Source organism: Aotus nancymaae, unplaced genomic scaffold (assembly GCF_030222135.1).
Source record: "Aotus nancymaae isolate 86718 unplaced genomic scaffold, 86718_ANA_hifiasm-v0.15.2.pri h1tg000046l, whole genome shotgun sequence".
Classification (NCBI taxonomy): Eukaryota; Metazoa; Chordata; class Mammalia; order Primates; family Aotidae; genus Aotus; species Aotus nancymaae.
The window spans coordinates 5,001,244-5,019,477 of NW_026988460.1; the positions used below are offsets into that span (position 1 = coordinate 5,001,244).

General features: G+C 40.2%; 1 protein-coding gene across 12 annotated transcripts in view; it reads right to left on the reverse strand.

The window, feature by feature from the left end:
• Positions 1–18,234, reverse strand: part of FOXP1 (forkhead box P1) — a 635,379-nt gene that overhangs the window by 71,817 nt on the left and 545,328 nt on the right. For all 12 annotated transcript variants that reach the window (XM_064361902.1, XM_064361903.1, XM_064361896.1 and 9 more), the window contains one exon: positions 12,722–12,926. In XM_064361902.1, coding sequence (XP_064217972.1) covers positions 12,722–12,926 — 205 coding nt within the window. The remainder of the gene's footprint in view (positions 1–12,721; positions 12,927–18,234) is intronic.

Sequence of the window (18,234 nt, forward strand, 5' to 3'; positions counted from 1 at the left end):
GCAATAGACAAGAGAGAAAAAACCTTCCCTTTGCGGAGTTCACTGTGTTAGAAAATCTCACGTGAGGCAGATGTGGGGGGAATATACACACACTATGGTGTTCCACTAGTGCTCATTTTTATTTTTTATTTTTTTGAGACAGAATCTTGCTCTGTCGCCCAGGCTAGAGTGCAGTGGTGGGATCTTGGCTTACTGCAACCTCTACCTCCCAGGTTCAAGTGATTCTCATGCCTCAGCCTCCTGAGTAGCTGGAATTATAGGCATGCACCACCATGCTCGGCTAATTTTTGTATTTTTTGTAGAGACAGGGTCTCACTATATTGCCTATGATGGTCTCAAACTCCTGGCCTTAAGTGATCCAGCTGTCTCAGCCTCCCAAAGTGCTGGGATTATAGGCATCAGCCACCATGCCTGGCCTATTTTTATTTTTAACAAATCATGCCCGTGTTACATTTTGTATATGCTTCTATCACCGTAGTTATTAATAATATACTGAGTTGCAAGTGTCTATTTCCATGTTTGTTTCTCTGCTTAGCTGTGAGCTCCTGAAGGGAAAGAACTACACTGTGGTCATCTTTTAATTCCCATAAGCTATGGAGTTAGTACACAATAAACGCTCAATAAATGTGGTCTGAATGAATAAATAGCTTTAATAACAATTAACAATAACAGTTACTGTTCATTGAGCACCTACTATGTTTCAGCAACTAAAACACATATTAACTCATTTAATCCTCACAATTTGATCTAAGACGAGGTAAGGGCTGGTAGCATACCCAACTCAGAGGTGAACACTGAGGCACACCAAGCTTAAGTAACTTAAGTGAGCAGCCTGCATTCTTCACTCCAGACTCTGGAGGCCACATTCCACTAACCACCACCAAACAACAGACTGGCCTGACACGAAACTGCGTATGGTCCATAATGCAGCTAAACATCCTCTATGTCTGCCTCTGCCTCAGGGCTTTTGCTTCTGCTGTGCCCTGAGATTGGAGGGGATCTTCCCTTCCTTATTCACATTTGTTCCAGGGTCACCTACAGGCTTTGCCAGACTAGCTTACCCCAAAAGTAACCTCAGCTCCACAAATAACACTTAGTCCCTTTCCTACTTTTTCTTTTTCCAGAAGTTAACCATTCTTTTTAAATTAAATTAAATTTTATTTTATTTATTTATTTATTTATTTTGAGACGGAATTTTGCTCTTGTTACCCAGGCTGGAGTGCAATGGCGTGATCTCAACTCACCGCAACCTCACCTCCTGGGTTCAGGCAATTCTCCTGCCTCAGTCTCCTGAGTAGCTGGGATTACAGGCATGCGCCACCATGCCCAGCTAATTTTTTGTATTTTTAGTAGAGAGGGGGTTTCACCATGTTGACCAGGATGGTCTTGATCTCTTGACCTTGTGATCCACCCGCCTCGGCCTCCCCAAGTGCTGGGATTACAGCACTTGGCGTGAGCCACCGCGCCCAGCCTAACTTTATTTTTTTGAGACAGAGTCTCACTTTGTCGCTCAGGCTGGAGTGCAGTGGGGCATTATCTCGGCTCACTGCAACCTCCACATCCCGGGTTTAAGTGATTCTCCTGCCTCAGCCTCCCGAGTAGCTAGGATTACAGCCATGTGCCACCACACCAGGCTAATTTTTTGTGTTTTTAGTAGAGACAGTGTTTCACCATGTTAGCCAGGATTGTCTTGAACTGCTGACCTCGTGATCAGCCAGCTTGGGCCTCCCAAAGTGTTGGGATTACAAGCATGAGCCATCATGCCAGGCCAACCATTCTTTTCTTATGCAAATGATTTGTTCGTTCTATTTCTCTTCTACTGCAGTGTCAGCTCCCTAAGGACAGACTGTGGAGCTCACAGCTACATCCCCACATTAGGACCACACCTGGCCCGCAGTTAGAGCTTGCTAAGTTTGGTTGAATGGATACACCTTCGAAGTGTCCCGTGACTTCTGTCCCACTTAGGAACATATTTTTTCTTAAACTTTGGACAACTTCCCATTTATCCCTGTTGGGTTTTTTATTTCTGTCTGTACAGTCCTCTAATTTATTCAAACGCCACTGGATTATTCCAGTTCTTGGTGTCAATTTTTTTCTAATTAAAGTAAACTGCCATTTTTCTCTCACACTGATCTTTAACACGAGACATCTTGTTCTTGTCATAAATCTGACTCATATGGAAAAATGTAAGTTGAATATAGGGGCTCATATGTACCACAGTGTTTCTGTCAATATTTCACACATGAAAGTAGAGTCACAGACATAAATGTCTGCCTGATTCTCAGGTCTATGGTCATGATTTCAGTGGAGTATTCACTTTTTGAATGTATAGCCTGGAATTCCACAGACTGCTAAAATCACTCCTTTGAAAGCAAATACCACATCATTTGCACAAACACTTCAGGTTTCTCTTTCCTTCTGCTATAATACATCTTCAAAAACTCAACATTCACAGCTGAGATGTAAAATACACAATACACAAAAGCTCCTTCAAAGACATACCTCAAAGTACTTTAAAAAAAGCAATAGAGAGAAAGAGAGAGATCAGCCTGCCATTAGACTGACTTCCTTGAAGACTATAAAAGGAATGAAATTTGAAGGTCATAAAAAGTCTGTCTATTTGTTTAGGGAAGTCTTACAGGTAGTATAAATATCATCAGCTACAGTTGCTATGGGGTCTGTTTGTTTACCAAACAAGAACACAAATAGTTACACAAAAGCAGAACAAGGCTTGGGTATATAAATGGAGAAGGCTTTTTGCCTCCTGGTAAATTTTCCAAAGTGCCTGTTTAAAAAAGTCCCTATATTTCTCCCTATTCACTGGGAAATCTCTGTTTTCTTGATTCTTTCTTTGCACTTCTCACACCTCCAGCCAATGTTTTACTCTCAGATTTCTGAGGCTGATAATGATTTTCTTTTCTCTTTCCCTTCTTTCACTTTAAGACTTAGAAGCCAAAAATATTAGGCCGACAATCCAAACTGAACAATCAAAATAGTTTTCACAATGGAAAATGCAAAAAAAAAAAAAAAAAAAAGGTGAGGAAGAAAGAGAACAACAAAACCCACCAATTTCTAGAAGAATCCTAGTACAAGCAGGCAGTCCTTACATTAACACACAACCACCCACCCAGAGAGGTCCATGTGGATGTGTGTTTTTAACTGACTTTCTATGAACCAAGTGTGTTTCATACACCAGAATTGTACCTGCTGAGTTAACCATGTGCTTCAAAAAATAATGGAGGAGAAAAGAAAAGCCAGCAAGGCTATTCTCATGTCTCTTTTTAGTTGAGAGAGTGCATGTGAGTGTGTGTGTGTGTCATAACTCAGATCTACAATACAACAAACTGCACAAAAGAGGCTGCCTGAGTGGAGGCCTGTTCTTCACACTACATTGACCGCAGTACCCGCCCGGCGCAGCCCCGACGCCTTCCTGTGAATGGGACAGATTGCCATATGGACGAAGACACTGAACAAGCTGTACAACTCTTGGCGACATGTGCCCGGGGGGATTGTCCCATATTAACACCACCTGGGTTGTGGCAATAGTGCTCTGTCTGTGCAGTGGCACTGAGGAGCCCAACAGGATGTTATTTTAGAGTACACACAAAAAGAAAAATTACAGTTAAGAGAATTCTCTGGCTAGCGTATCTGTTGCTCAATTCCCGAAATAGTTTCCCAAAGGAACGGTTATCTTCTTTATTCATACAGGCAGAAGTGACAAGCTGGAACACATATTAACAATTTCCCTTTGTGAGCTTCCACTATTGTTTTAATGAGGAGAATATAGTTTATAATATACTTAGGCTTTGACTGATTACAAAGGGGTGTGGAATAAAGAACTTTAGGAATGCTGTACATATGTAACACACTCATTTGCATTGCCCCAGTGAGCCAGTCGGCAGAGTGGTAGGTAGCTCCCTCAGATAGACCTATGGAGCCATGCTATGGGGTAACACTGGTGCGAACACAGCAATAAAACAGAATAACAGGGCAAAAAAGCATCTTTGCAAATACTGAAAAAGAACAACACGACATCCGCTCAAGTCTCCAGCACAGGTCGCGGCTCTGGTATTGGCTTAAGAGTGTAAGACTCCCAGCTGTCATTTATATAAGAATAGTACTTTTCCAAGCCACTTTTCCTTTCAAAGGGAAGGCCCTTGACTTCCCTTTGCACTTTTGGATGGTTTCAGTATCCATCAAAGAAGATTTTCTGTCTAATTTAAGTGGTAATGGTGTGCATTTCAACAACAACTTTTTATAGGTAAAGAGTAAAACCTAGTACCATGGACAATACCATCAGAGTTCCCGAAAGGCTGGTTCTCCTCCTTCTCCTGCCACATGCTTTCCCTCACATCCTTGGTATGGAATAAATATTAAGGAAAGCTAAGGGACATTTGGGAGGAGGGGGCACAGGCCTTTCCAGTTAAGCACAAATACTTGGAAAATGGCTGGGTGCCAACAAAAGAATCTGGCAGAGAACCTGTATCAGCAGCAGTGGCTCATCAAAAAAGAATGTCTACCTTACAAGGTGAAAGAAATGGGGGGGTCCAAAGATGGTTTTGGGTGGGAAATCTGGCACATGAGACTTAAAATCGCCTGTGGTTGAGGTTCATACTACGCAACATCCCAATAAAAAAAATTGAAATCAGCCAAATTTAAGAGTAACTCAGAAAATGAACATCACTCTCCAGACCAATGATGTCATTTTATTGGAAAGCATTTATCATTCAAACACAATAAATAGAAAGAGATTTATAGAGTCTAATGATGCTGTGTTATGGTAAAAGGCACTTTATTGAGGTAAGGCACAACAGCTGTTAGAGAATAATGGCTGAGGTTTTTTCTTTTAATCACCTCACAAAGTGAACAGTCAAAAAAAAAAAAAAAAAAACCATAAACCCTTCCCTTATGGCATGCCAATATTTTAAAGATTTTCTCCCGGTGCCCTCCCTGCACATGTGAATGACAGGCAGTGATACAGCACCATGCCACGCTGCCCTGAGAGAATCCTTGCTCCCACTTCTAATTCCCAAAAGCGATTGGTTTTAAGCGATGAGACACCTAGATCACAGTTCTTCAAAGCATGATGGCTGCCAAACACCAAGCAGTATGTTTGGGGTACAAAATGCTGATTCGCCCCCAGGGTGCTTCTGTCTGACCTCAGCAGGAACGTTTTTTGCCCAAAGTAGGTTACCTCCCCAGTAGACAGACATGGGACAGGTGATGTTGCCAAGAGTCTGCTTTGGAGCAAAACTAAGCACCTGTATCTTAGGACTCTGCACATGGTCACACCTGTTCCTCCTTCTGGTCCCCTACACCTGACAAGACATGCCCAGCACGCTCTCTCTGTTCTTCACTGTGCATCACCAGTTTCTAGCCTCCTGACATCCCTCCTGGTAAAAAGATGGGATGGGGCAAAGGGAACTGGAGACAAGGAATTTCCTGGGGGCTTCTTCCAAATTACTGCTTAACAGATAGGTCTGGCCCCAAGCTACAACCAGTGGAGGCTACCACCTGGACTTGATCCAGCGCTTAACCCACTCTCAAGTCTAATTCTCATCCAAAGCCTGAGCTGTAGTTAAGGGGGTCTGGGGGGCAGCCCACCGGGGAGCCACCAGAATATGGTAGTCACTGCAAGCCCTTGAGGGTCAGGGAGATCTTGGGTCCAGTCCCTGCATAGTCACTAACTAGCTACGTGACGTGTGCAAGTGATAACATCATTCTGGGCCCCAGATGCACCATCTGTACAAAGAGGAGAATACCTCGTAAGGTTACTATGAGGATTAAATGGGAAAATCAGTAAAGTACCAAGCCCTATGTCAAGTCTGTTGAGTGTTGTGTCTGACACAAAGTAAGAGTTACATAAATGTCAGCTGCATTCACATCATCACCATCACATATCAGGTCTTTTATCCTTTTTTGAGATGGAGTCTCACTCTGTTGCCCAGGCTGGAGTACAGTGGCATGATCTTGGCTCACTGCAACCTCCACCTCCCTGGTTCAAGCGATTCTCCTGCCTCAGCCTCCCAAGTAGCTAGGACTACAGGCACGTGCCACCACGCCCAGCTAGTTTTTGTATTTTTAGTACAACGGTTTAACACGGTTTCACCATGTTGGCCAGAATGGTCTCCATCTCTTGACTTCATGATCTGCCCAACCTGGCCTCCCAAAGTGCTGGGATTACAGGCGTGAGCCACCGTGCCCGGCCAGTCCTTTTATCCCTGACAAGAGCAAAACAAAACCTTAAAGTTGTGTCGCTTGCCCTTGATCACAGAGCAAAGGAGTGAATCTCAAGTCAAGGTCTTGTGGTAGCTCCTATGGAAAGGAAGCAAATGGGGTCTGGTCCATTCAGTCATATGATTTCTACTGTTAGCTCACAAAAAAATGGCAAGCCACTAGTTTTGAGGACTGAACCTGTCTGGGATGTTAATCAAGTTTCTGGAGAAAAATTCTGTTCTTTCTAACAGTGTCAAAATCTCAGTGATAAACACTCTGCTTTCACTGCTTCTCAAAGGTGAACATGCATTCCAAACCCCTGAGGCTCTGGTTGCAATGCAGATCCTGATGCAGGTCAGGCCGGCAGGGGCAGAGACTGAGTTTCTAACAAGTTTCCAGGTCATAACAGCACTGCTGGTCTGCAGCCTCTGAGTAAGCAAGACTGGAGGGTATGTAGGGCAAATGCAAATTCCTTCACCCCCAGCTCAGACTAAGAGAGTCCAGGTTTCAGGAGAAAGGCCTAGGAAGCTGTGTGTTTCACAAACACCCTATGAGAATATCATCAGGGAATCTGAGAAACACCAGGGTAATGGTGGAAGGTCAGGAGCCAGCAAACTGTTTTTGTAATTGGTCAGATAGTACATATTTCAGTTTTTCTGGGCCATATGGTTTCTGCTGCCACTACTCAAGCTTGCCATTGCCATGTCAAAGTAGCCCTACATAGACAGTATGTAAACGAATGTAACAGTGTCCCAATAAAACTTTATCTACGAGAGAAAGCAGTAGGCTAGATAGTGTTATAGATTGTTTAAATGGCTTAACTCATGTTGGCAGGAAACAGCAGGAACAATTTTGAAAACAATTTGGGGCAATGTGACCACAGGTTCTCCAAAATGTTCTAATGGGAAAGAAAGATTTAAAATAACTAGCTTGGCTCAGTACTTCAAATTGAAATAAATACAAATTGTCCTCTGATTTTTGAAAAAAAAAAAAAAAACTTGAATGAGGAAAAACCATTCAAAATAATGGGAGCTAGAGTTTACTGTTTAAATTTCTGGTTCAGTAAGCCCTACATATCAGTATGAGAACACGCAACAGTTAAAGGCTTGTGTATCTGGAACAGTTCTGAAAACTAACTTCTAGAATTTTAGCAAGAGCACTGACATTTATTCATGAACACAGAATTTAGTTTAGAAAAGAAAAAAAAAATGCAACACTAGGCATGTCCATATTTCAAAGTTCCTTGCCTTTTGAAAATAACAAGGCCTGTAAACGCAAATGTTATTGTTACATAGTCAAATACATGGCAATATGTCAAGAGGCCACAAATCAAAAACAGAGACCGCGTATCAAGTGAAACGGTCTATAAGTACACTAGCCAGGCAGAAACCTTCAGGGGTTATGTGACGGCAACTGCCAACCGTGGAGCAGAGAAAATGCAAGCAACTGGAATATATGGGGCTCCGTCAATAAATGATGAGAACGAGGCAAGGAAGATCATGACTGGACAGAAGGCAGCTTAGACCTCATAGAGAAAAGGGCCCAGTGTGGGTCCCCTGTTTCTGAGAATAATATGATGCCCCCAAAAGAGCAGAAGCTGCCCAACCACTATCTGAACAGGGTTTAAAGAAAGATCTTTGACCAAATGCTTAAGGACACCTTGGAACAAATATTTAGAACAGCTATGAATCCGAGAAATACCCAAGTTATAAAACATCTAATGATGGTGGCTGAACTGAAAGCAAATAAGCTGGGATCAGAAAAAAAGGGAATATTTCTGACTTGGACTATAGAGGACAACTGAAATGGAATAAAAAGCATATGATGTGTTCATTGAGGAAACACAGGATTTAGAAGGCAGGGGGAAAAGTAGGGATACATTAAAGGAAAGAAGCTTGTTTTAGATCTGCCTGTGTGCAGATCCCACAGAAGGTTCATTTTTGTTCTTTATGTGCTGTTTCAGACCAAAATGATTTATATCTTAAATCTCACTTACCCCGCTTCATGAAAGGCCTAGTAAATAAGAATATATACCATAAAAGCATAAAACAAAAAATTCTGGTATTTTCCTTTAAATGCAGTGATTTGTACACAGTAGGTTAAGTTAATAAATGTTTTGTCTAATTGATTTCGATTAAGTTTAAAATTTCTTTTAGGGACACTGATTTTATCATAATTTAGTATTCACTTCTAAGCTGAATAAAAACTTTTAAGTACTATTTTACAGACTAAAAAACAGACCTGAATTTGGATCTTGGATATGCCACTAACCAATTCTATGGCCCTGGGTTATTTAATTTCTATTATTTGATCTCCTCATCTGTAAAATGGGTATAATAATCCTTACTGCTTCCCAAGTGAGCATGTGGATAAAGTGAGACATCACTCCATAAGCAAGAGTCTAGCCAGCGCTTGGCACAGAGATGGAACTGATTAAATGCGAGTTCCCGTCCCTTTCCCTAGTGCATCATAATGTAATGTGATATTTCAAATTTTAATTCAGGCAATTACTTAAGTAGTAATTGCTATTTGTATTTACATAGCTGCTTTGATCCAAGAAGCTCAAAGGGCTTTACTAAATTTAGCATTTTAATAAATGTTTCATTTGCATTCTGTTGATTCTGTTTACCCACACCAAAACTTGGAATTTCCTAATGTGAGACAATCAGACAGGGAAACAAGACGGTCTCTTTACATTTATAGTTATCCAGGCCTGAGTTTTATCTATTTCCCTAAGAAGTTGAGACTCCCTGTTCCTATGGAATCAAATGACAGCAAGAGGCTTGAATGCACCTGCTTATTCTTGCAGCTCCTTTAGCTGCTGCCATTGAACTTGATCCCCACCACATTTTTCTCAGGCACTGACAACAGAAGCATGTTTATTGCACCAATGAATTTATATATAATCAGCACAATAAACATTATTAAATTGTCGGGAGAAAATCAAAGCATGAGGCACGGTGCCAGTACTGAATTCTAATGATGCTGAATGTCCATGATTACACAGGGACAGGATCTTAACAAGCCTTGATTTGAACGTTGGCATCCGCCTCACAAATCACATGGGCCGCTCCTCCCGTAATAGTGCTGCATATTGATAAATGTCCCTACCCTGCACTACAGGGAAGTGGGTTTCTATTGGCAATCTTTACCAAAGTGTGTTTTTTCCCTTCTCTACACTCAAGGGTTTACCCTGAATGATTTAATTATAATTTTCCTTGTGTAAGACAAATTAAAGAGGAGAGTAGGAGTGTCGTGCCAAGCACATTATTTATCTCCTTAACAGATTGCAGCTCACCAAACCCCAGAGCTGCTGCTACTGCAGTGGCTGCTTACAGGAGCCAGAAATGCACGGGGGCAAAAGTAGGGGAGAAGGAGTTTTCCAAATGGCATGGAAATAAATACGTGACTCAGCTGAGATCATTAGCCATCTCGCTACCTTGAAAACAAACAAAAACTCTCACAATGCTACCTTTATCCAACAAATGTTCCCATCAAGCACCCCCAGATCATGTCAGAAAGAAATCTTAAAGGTGCTAACCCAAGATCAAGGTCATGGGGCTAGACGGTAATTCAGTGTGGCAGACACTCTTTCTTGCCCATCAGTATGGAGAGAAAAGAATATTACACAGAAGTCAAAGAAGAGCTTGAAAGGACATATATTTCACAAATGAACTGGTGAGTAAGAGAGAAACCTTATCACAGGCAGTGACAAGAAACTCCTGAGACAACTGGTAGATCAGTGGACAGTGAGACCACAGCTTTATAGTGACAGGTTTTTTTGTTTGTTTGTTTTTGTTTTGGTATTTAACTGGATATCATACGTGATTTTTAAATTAAGCCTAGTAAGATAATGCTACATAATATTCATTTGAAGTGTTTATATGTATACAAAGCTGGCTAACTAAAAATTGCTTTTTTTTTTTTTTTAAGCAACAGGATCTTGCTGTGTTGCCCAGGCTGGAGTGCAATGGTGTGATCACGGCCCACTGCAGCCTCAAACTCCTGAACTCAAATGATCCTCCCACCTCAGCCTCTCGAGTAACTGGGACTCCAGGTACATGCCACCACATCAGGCTAATTTTTTTAAAATATGTTTAATAGAAATTGGGGTTCCTCTATGTTGTCCAGGCTAGTCTTGAACTCCTGGCCTGAAGCAATCCTTTTGCTTCGACTTTGCAAAGTCCTGAGATTACCGGCATGAACCACTGCACCAGGCCTAATTGAGTTTTCAATTCTATAAGCTTAAAACTTCTGAATTATCTTTAACTGAAGGTGCTCATTTGTCTTGTTAGCTACATTCAGTTAAAATGTGCTGACTAGAATTTTTCTTTTAATCTAGCCACATCTAGGAACCTACCAGATAATATAAACTGAGAGATTCAAGAGATTAAGTAGTGACATACAATTTCATAGTTGCTTCTTTTTTGCATGTACAACTGGAAAACTCAGCCCGCTTTTACAACCAGATTAAGGCTCATTAAAATCTGAATTCTTTTCTGATCCATATTCTAATTCTGGTGTGTAGTATAATGAAGATTAAGCACAACTTTTGTGCAGACAAATAAGGACTATAAAAAAAAATTCAAACAAACTTAGTTTCCTGGAATTAGACTGTCTCTTAGATCCATTTACTTTCAAATGTGCCTTAAGACATGAAAAAGGCTATTCTTCTCCCACTTGCCTCCTTGCTAATCTATCACCTGACTGCAGATATAGAACCTTTTAGAAAATGAAACTGAGCGCAGTGCATCTAAACAAGAAGAGTTTTCTATGTCACAGGAAATCTGTGCAGGCTCCACAATGGCCGACGAGACTGCAACAAATACCTTAAGTGCATCAGTCGGCATTTTTCAGTGTATGGCCTCCTGCTCTGCCTATGGATAAAGATGTAATTCAATCGCTCTGCAGTAAATGGACGCATCAACCTTAAGACATCAAAACCAAGTACAGCAAAGGACAACAGCCTAGAACCTTTTCTTTAATGCTATCTAAGGTTTACTTTCTTGGAAAGAAAAAAAAAGGACATTATAAGAGACTGTAAAGCAAGAGCTAAGACTGGCTTCCAGACATACGTATCTATCCTCGCTGGAAACAACACAAGCCACATCTCACCCAATGGCTCCAAACTGATTCAGTGTCCACCCTTCTATTCTTCAAACTCTTCTAAACCAATATGCTTAATGCCTCTGTTAGTTCTTAGGTGTCTGCCTCAGAAATTCCAAAATGATCTTGGAAAGATAGTTGAAACTTTTAGTTAAAGCACCTATATATTATCCTCGTCTCTGATAATCACTACTCATGGTTTTATGCTTGAATATGGGGTGGGTGTGTGTGTGTGTGTGTGTGTGTGTGTGTGTGTTTTCAGATAATATTTTTCTGGTATAAAGATATACATCTAATTAAACCAGCAGGCTTCTTAATGCTCAATATTTTGAGAAATATAAGAGATTATATTTGTAACTCTATAACTGAAATATATAATTTAAATTTTTTCCCCGAGTCATTTTGATTAAAAAACACAATAGAGAATTTGCTCTTTCCTGCTAGAAATGGCATTTTTGTGTGTGGAAGCTCTGCATATGAAATATATAGAAAACAGTTTAGAGACAGTAAACTCAAAAAAAGTTTTCAATTTTAGGAACTGTATTTTCTACTCTTGAAAAACACTGAAAACAGTAGCATTAATGCTTCTGGGTACTAAGACATAATAACATGAATTAACACCTTTATTTTCTTAGAACTGCATGCCAACATAACCTATTCCAGATCTGTAAGACAAGCTCAGCTTCAAGTAACACTCATGTAAAGCCCAGGACAATTCAAAAATAAAATGTCTTAACTTCTCAATAGGAATACAGCTGCTGAGACAATGCTACACTATACCCCACCATGAAGAGAAAGTGTGCTGCGTCTGTTTATGTGAGTATATACAACAGACCCCCTCCTCCACCCGCTGCCAACACCACTACCTCTTCTGTCTCTCCATCCTCCAAACCTTCACACAGAATACATACGGAAAAGACCATGTGCTCCGGGGCACAATGATGAAAAACATGGGCGCCCAGCCTTCAAGGGGAGCAATGTAGAGTAACATAAGTTCTATGTTTTCTCAAACCATAATTCAAAATTGCCCACAGCAGACACTACTATTCCCTTAGAAGGCACTTCCAGCCAAGGAATTCAGCTTGTACGGAGTGAGCACTTGGCAGAAGGAATAGGTCTGGAAGCCTGGAAATCCAACCCATCCAATGAGAAACTACACGACTTCTGCCCGGGTTCCTAAGCTGAGAGTAGATCTACATAAGTGCTAATTCCATGTTGAAAAGGTGAAAATAATTAGATGCTTCACACCCAAACCATGCTGAATACATTCTTCAGTAATTATATGCACATTCAAGTCACATGGATCCAATTAGGGATCACTGAGATATAGCGAGGCAGGGCCACCCACCCCTCTCATGTGAAAGGCAGTTTTGGACCCATCTCAGTGGCTGGTTCCTACCTTTCCCTTTTGGGAGTGTGGACTGAGAGCTGTCCGTTGGTAGAGGCATGTGGGTTCATTATTAAAGAGGTCTTGGAAGGTGCAGAGGAGGAGACACATGTCGTGGTCAGATCCAAACTGCTGTGATTGTTGCCTGTGGTTTCTTCTGCAGTATGAGCACTCGTCACTTCTTTCCAGAGCTGCTGCAGTTCTGTTGGAATCATGCCTGAAACAAACAAATTGGATAATTAAATCAATTAACAGCTAATTCCGTCCTCTTCAAACAGTAATTAAATCAAAGAGTCAGTAAACAAAGCCTAGTGTTAGGGGGGTTTTCTGGTGTGTGCAGTTTTTTTTTCCCTCCCAACTCAGGCAGATGCGGTAGTAAAAAGTGTGTCCTCCTACTGAGCAACTGAGTGGAAGCTGCCCTCTTTGCACATAAAAGATTCAGGTGAGAAGGATTCAAAACACAGTTGCTTTGCCACAATAATATGCCTCTAACCATCCGAAGTGCTATTTCTCAATTTTTTGACAAAAAGTAGATCGATGTTACCTTAGTTTTAAACACAAAGAAGGGCTCAAAATAAATTAGTTCAACTATACTATTATGACAATATGAACTACAAAGTGAATAATTTTTGTGCTTAAGTCTTAAATGATGACAAATAGCTTTGTTATTAAATATAGTTTTTATTAATCACTTTTAGACATAAATTATGAATTCATATCGTCTTCCTGAAATGCTTTTCAACTTTTAACAGTCAAATTGATTATACTATGATTATTTCATTAACACACCTATCTTCCTCATTAATTTTGGTTTCGAGTACCACATGCTTAATTGATGGATGTGTCTACTGAAAAACTGTGTAACTTTTTATACAAGTAACACTATTATTACTGTCATTTCTTAGATCAATGGTAATGAACCATTGCAGAATAAAATGAAAACGTAAAATAAACTTGGAGTAATAAAGTTCTCTTGTTTTTTTAAAGTGGATCAAAATGGACATGGGCCTTTTAAGGAGTGAATACAGCATTTTCCCCCAAGAAGAGACACAATCAGTATGCCAATGTCACAACTGTGGGCCTCTTCGTCTTTATCCTGGTGGCATGCCTCTTGCAGCTCAGGATTTCCAAATCCCACCTTGATGCATATTCTAGCCGATACATGCACAGAAGAAAAATATTCTAGATGCCAACTAACAACAACAAACACTAACTTCCTTTAGGGGAACACTGAAAAGAAACCATAAGCTCTGAACATCATAAGGCAATACCACATGAGAAGTGGACCTCTGGATTGCAGTTCATTGTTTCGATCAACTGTAACACAGCCAACCCAGAAAGCCTGCCATTTTCTGACTATACAGCAGCAGCCGAAACAGGCATGTTTCTTACCAAACCTAAGGTATTGAATTAAAAAAGGAGGCTGTGTGCATTATATTCATTTGAAACACATAATAAAAAATGCCAAGGTCTAAATTTAATTTATTTTTGTCATTTAGAATACAATGGATAGATAATCATCTCAACGTGATCAGCCAAACATCTTTACTTTGCTAAACTGTTAAAGATTTTAATTATGCTAGCATTGGAGAGCACTGGTCTAATGAGGCGATGGACTCCAGAGAATCCGAGTGGTTAAGAACTGTGAAATGAGTCTGATAGGATTTTTTTATATTCACCGTGGATCGTTTGCATATCAAAGAGGAGTAAATTATTGCACAGCAGACCAATAACCTTCCCCGCCTTTCTGAGGGGAGCGTTAACAAAAAACAGTTGGTCTCTCCTAACGGTTCTCCACGAAAATGTTCAAATGCTCAAGTATTTGCAATTAATATATATTATAAAGGAGGCTTCAAATGATACATTAAGTGGTCAGATATTCTTAGAAGGCATCCTCAACAGTTTTCTTCTCCCTTCATAAAAATCAAATGCCAATTACATTTTGATGGATTTTGTCCCAAATGAGCATTTAGTTATTAGGCATATTCAATTATTACTTGTCCCCTGAAATTAAACCTCGGAGGCAAATTAAACAAAGGGAAAGGTCACTCCACAATCCCATGTCCGGTTTTGCTGCATCTGGGCTATTATTTTCAAACACCTTTCCAAGTGACAGGTGGGATGCATCTGTAGCTAGCAGGCCTGCCACTGCTGTCTGCACACCAACAATTACCTGTGAACACGGGTGACCCTCAGACCACTGTTTACTCAATGGAAACAATAGTTAATAGGCTTGTCTGCTGATGATAGCATATTGATATAAAACCACACAAGTCAACACCTATTTTTATTTTCTAGAGAGTAAACACATGAAAAGAACAAGCCACCTTTTTTTCAACTCAAACTAATTGATTTCTGGGTCAGCTGCATGGGAGACGGGAAGACGAGCACAGGGTTCTGAGAACTCTGTTAACTCCTACTCTCTCTCGAAGAAAAGCAGAACTTCGATACTGTTTTAAAAGTAAACTGTTTATCCAGCAAATAAAGACAAAGACAAATGTATTCACCACTTGTTATACCTACAGGGTGCATTAATGTTACTCTACTCGCCATCTATTCCAATGGGCTGGCACATCAGTTTCCTTATCCATAGAGAAAAATGGTAAATAAAAATAGTAACTCATTAAGTGACAACAGCAATACTTCTGGGTCAAACTGCAATGTGATAATTACTTTTAAGAACGTTCTCATCACACTTAACACAGAGGTGGTCAAATCGCTCTCCTCCATCAATGCCATACATTGTTAAGGATGTTAAACCGTTAGTTCAATGAACACTACCTACACCTACCAAAGGGTGTTCTTATTTGACAGCTAAAATCTCATGTTAGACAGATAAAAGGTAACCTAGTCACTCATCATACTAAATGGATATCAAATTTCCAGAAAGTATGTATTTCTTCCAAAATGGAAGACTAAGAATAATAGTACAAAGTTAAATCCATTAGCAGGTACATAACCAAGCATGTAATTTCTGCTACCTAGAGTTTACATTTTAAAAATTAAAAGGTCAGAATGAGACTGAAAGAATATTTCTATATGAAATTACTGGTGCTAGGGAGGATCAGATGATTAATGAGACCAAGGTGAAAAGCAGATATGCCAATTATGTAAAACAGAGAGAAGACCCTATAATAACCTTAAAAACAACAGAAAATATCCCTCCATTTCATATTATAAAACCTTCAGGAAAAAAAAAGGTCTTCAAAATATTAATTATCTATCTATTCCTATACTTGACACTTTCATGTTTAAGGTTAACTTGGCAAAGCCATGAACAGGTATGTAAAATAATCTTGATGATTTCATTATGAAGTGGGCATTACCAGTATCTTTAACAGATAACCCCCATGCCTTGCAAGGTTTCTTTTTCCAAGACAACTGGCCCCTTCATTATAAAAGAAAATGCAGGCACAGGTTTAAAAAATGTATGTTGTGGGGACAGATGACAGATTACTGTTCATGGAACTCAATTTTACAACCCCAGGTATCTGTGGCTCAAAGACAAACAGAGTTGATCAACCTTCTTTTGTCCTTGTACATCCATACCCAGGTGACCATGTTCAAGCAAGCAGAAAGTTGATTTAAACCTCATAATGACATCAGTTTTAAGCCATCATCTCTCTGATAAAAAAAAACTGTGTTCTAGTCCAACATGACTGAATTCTCCAGCTACTTTGGGTGAGGGAGTTGGGGAACAAAACCAACCTCCTGATTCAGAGAGATGGAAATAACACTGGTACTTCACTTTACCGCAAGAACCTGACACCAAAAATATTTATGTTTACATTTATGCCATCTCAGGCGCACATAGAGGCACCCCTTAGATTTCAAATATGCTTCTTCCTAATGTTGCAGGGGCTAATAGTTATAGCAGACTGCTAAGCCTATCAATCAATGCCATGACTAGTGAATTACCTACCAGTGTCTCTGATATGTTACTGCAGAGATTACACTTCATGCATCACCACATTCATTTCTTTCACATTACACATGAGCTTGTCTTGTCACTGCCCAATTGCCCTCTTTTGGACAGCTTAACTGATGTACTATAACAATGAACCTTAGTGAGCAAACTTAACAGTAAAGGAGTGGTGGGAAAAGATGAGAGAGGTTGGAGCTTGGGTCCAGTAGGTGTGTCAGACTAGCCTGCCATGTTTCCAGCAATAAACCCAAAGGTGTAATTAACGCATGCTATGACATTCTGCAAGCACAAAAATGCATTAGCTGATGTACATATATATACTCCTTCTTTTCTCCTTGTATTGCTCGGTTACGACATCTTCTGTTTTGACAATGGAGATGCTGAGTATGTACTGAGCAGTCATGGCAGAAAGGAGTGGAGGGGCAAGAGAGAAGTTAAGAGGAAAAAGCCCCAGTCTCAATATTAAAAACGAAAACAGACTCATAAGGGAAAGAAGTTGGGTGTGGTTGACTCAAGAGAAAAGATTCAAATGCAGACATGCTTCCCTGACTTCACTTGACCCCAGAAGTTACCAAACAAATGACCATGCCTTAAGCAACAGAAGGAGGTTCCACATTTTTAACCTTCTTCAGAAGGCAACTGAATCCAAGATACCAATGGCTTTAGCTACTAGCCTTTAAGGCACATATAAACCAACATCCAAACTTACTAGAGTTCAAAGAACTTCCGGCCTTGAGGAGGCAAGTCAACTCTGCTCTACCACGCATGGATGCGGGAACTGCGCTTCAAAACACAGGCATGGCACTTTCTACTTTCTCTTTCCTTCCTTCCAGGCTGGCCGCCCTCCCTCCCTCTTGACATCCCTTCCTCCTTCCCTCCCACCTTCCTTCCTAGTTCTGAATAATCCATCTGTTTTCACATCACATATGTGAAAGTCAGAGTTGCTTAAACCAAGACGATGTCCTAAAAACACCTAGAGTTCCCATTTGTTTCTGATGTCCATCACCCTTGGGATAAAATGTCAGTGGGCTTTTCAAAAGAAATTCATTAAATGTATAAAATCTTACTTTTCAAGAAATCTCAGAGGTTGAAGAACTGGAGATGGAAATGGTACCTGTTCTGATGAGTGTAAAACTAACTTGCTCGAAAATCAACAGATGAATGCCAAAAGAAAAAAAAAGGAAACTAAACAAAAAACAACCTTGGCTTTTATAACAGAAAGTGGTTGATTTTAATCATTTACAGAAAAATAAACCTGAATTTATCCCTAGATATTAAAACATGGCATTTGCTAAGATTTAAAATAGCACACGTTACATGGTAAAAAAAAAAAATGTCTTAAATGAATAATAAAAGCCTTCAGGGAAATTCCTTTGTGGTTCCAAAGAGAAACACTGCAAGAGTCCATTAAAATGCTCAATAAGCGCAAAGTAGTGTCTCATTCCCTTACTCCAAGAATGTCCAACAGTGGAACTGCTCTGCGGCAGCTAAGCCTTCAGACCACCCTAAGACTTTATTTTGCCATCAACAAGCATTTTGCCTTCTACATGGGTCCATCATTATCCCACTCCACTTTTCTTAAAAGAGGCTATCTGCATGT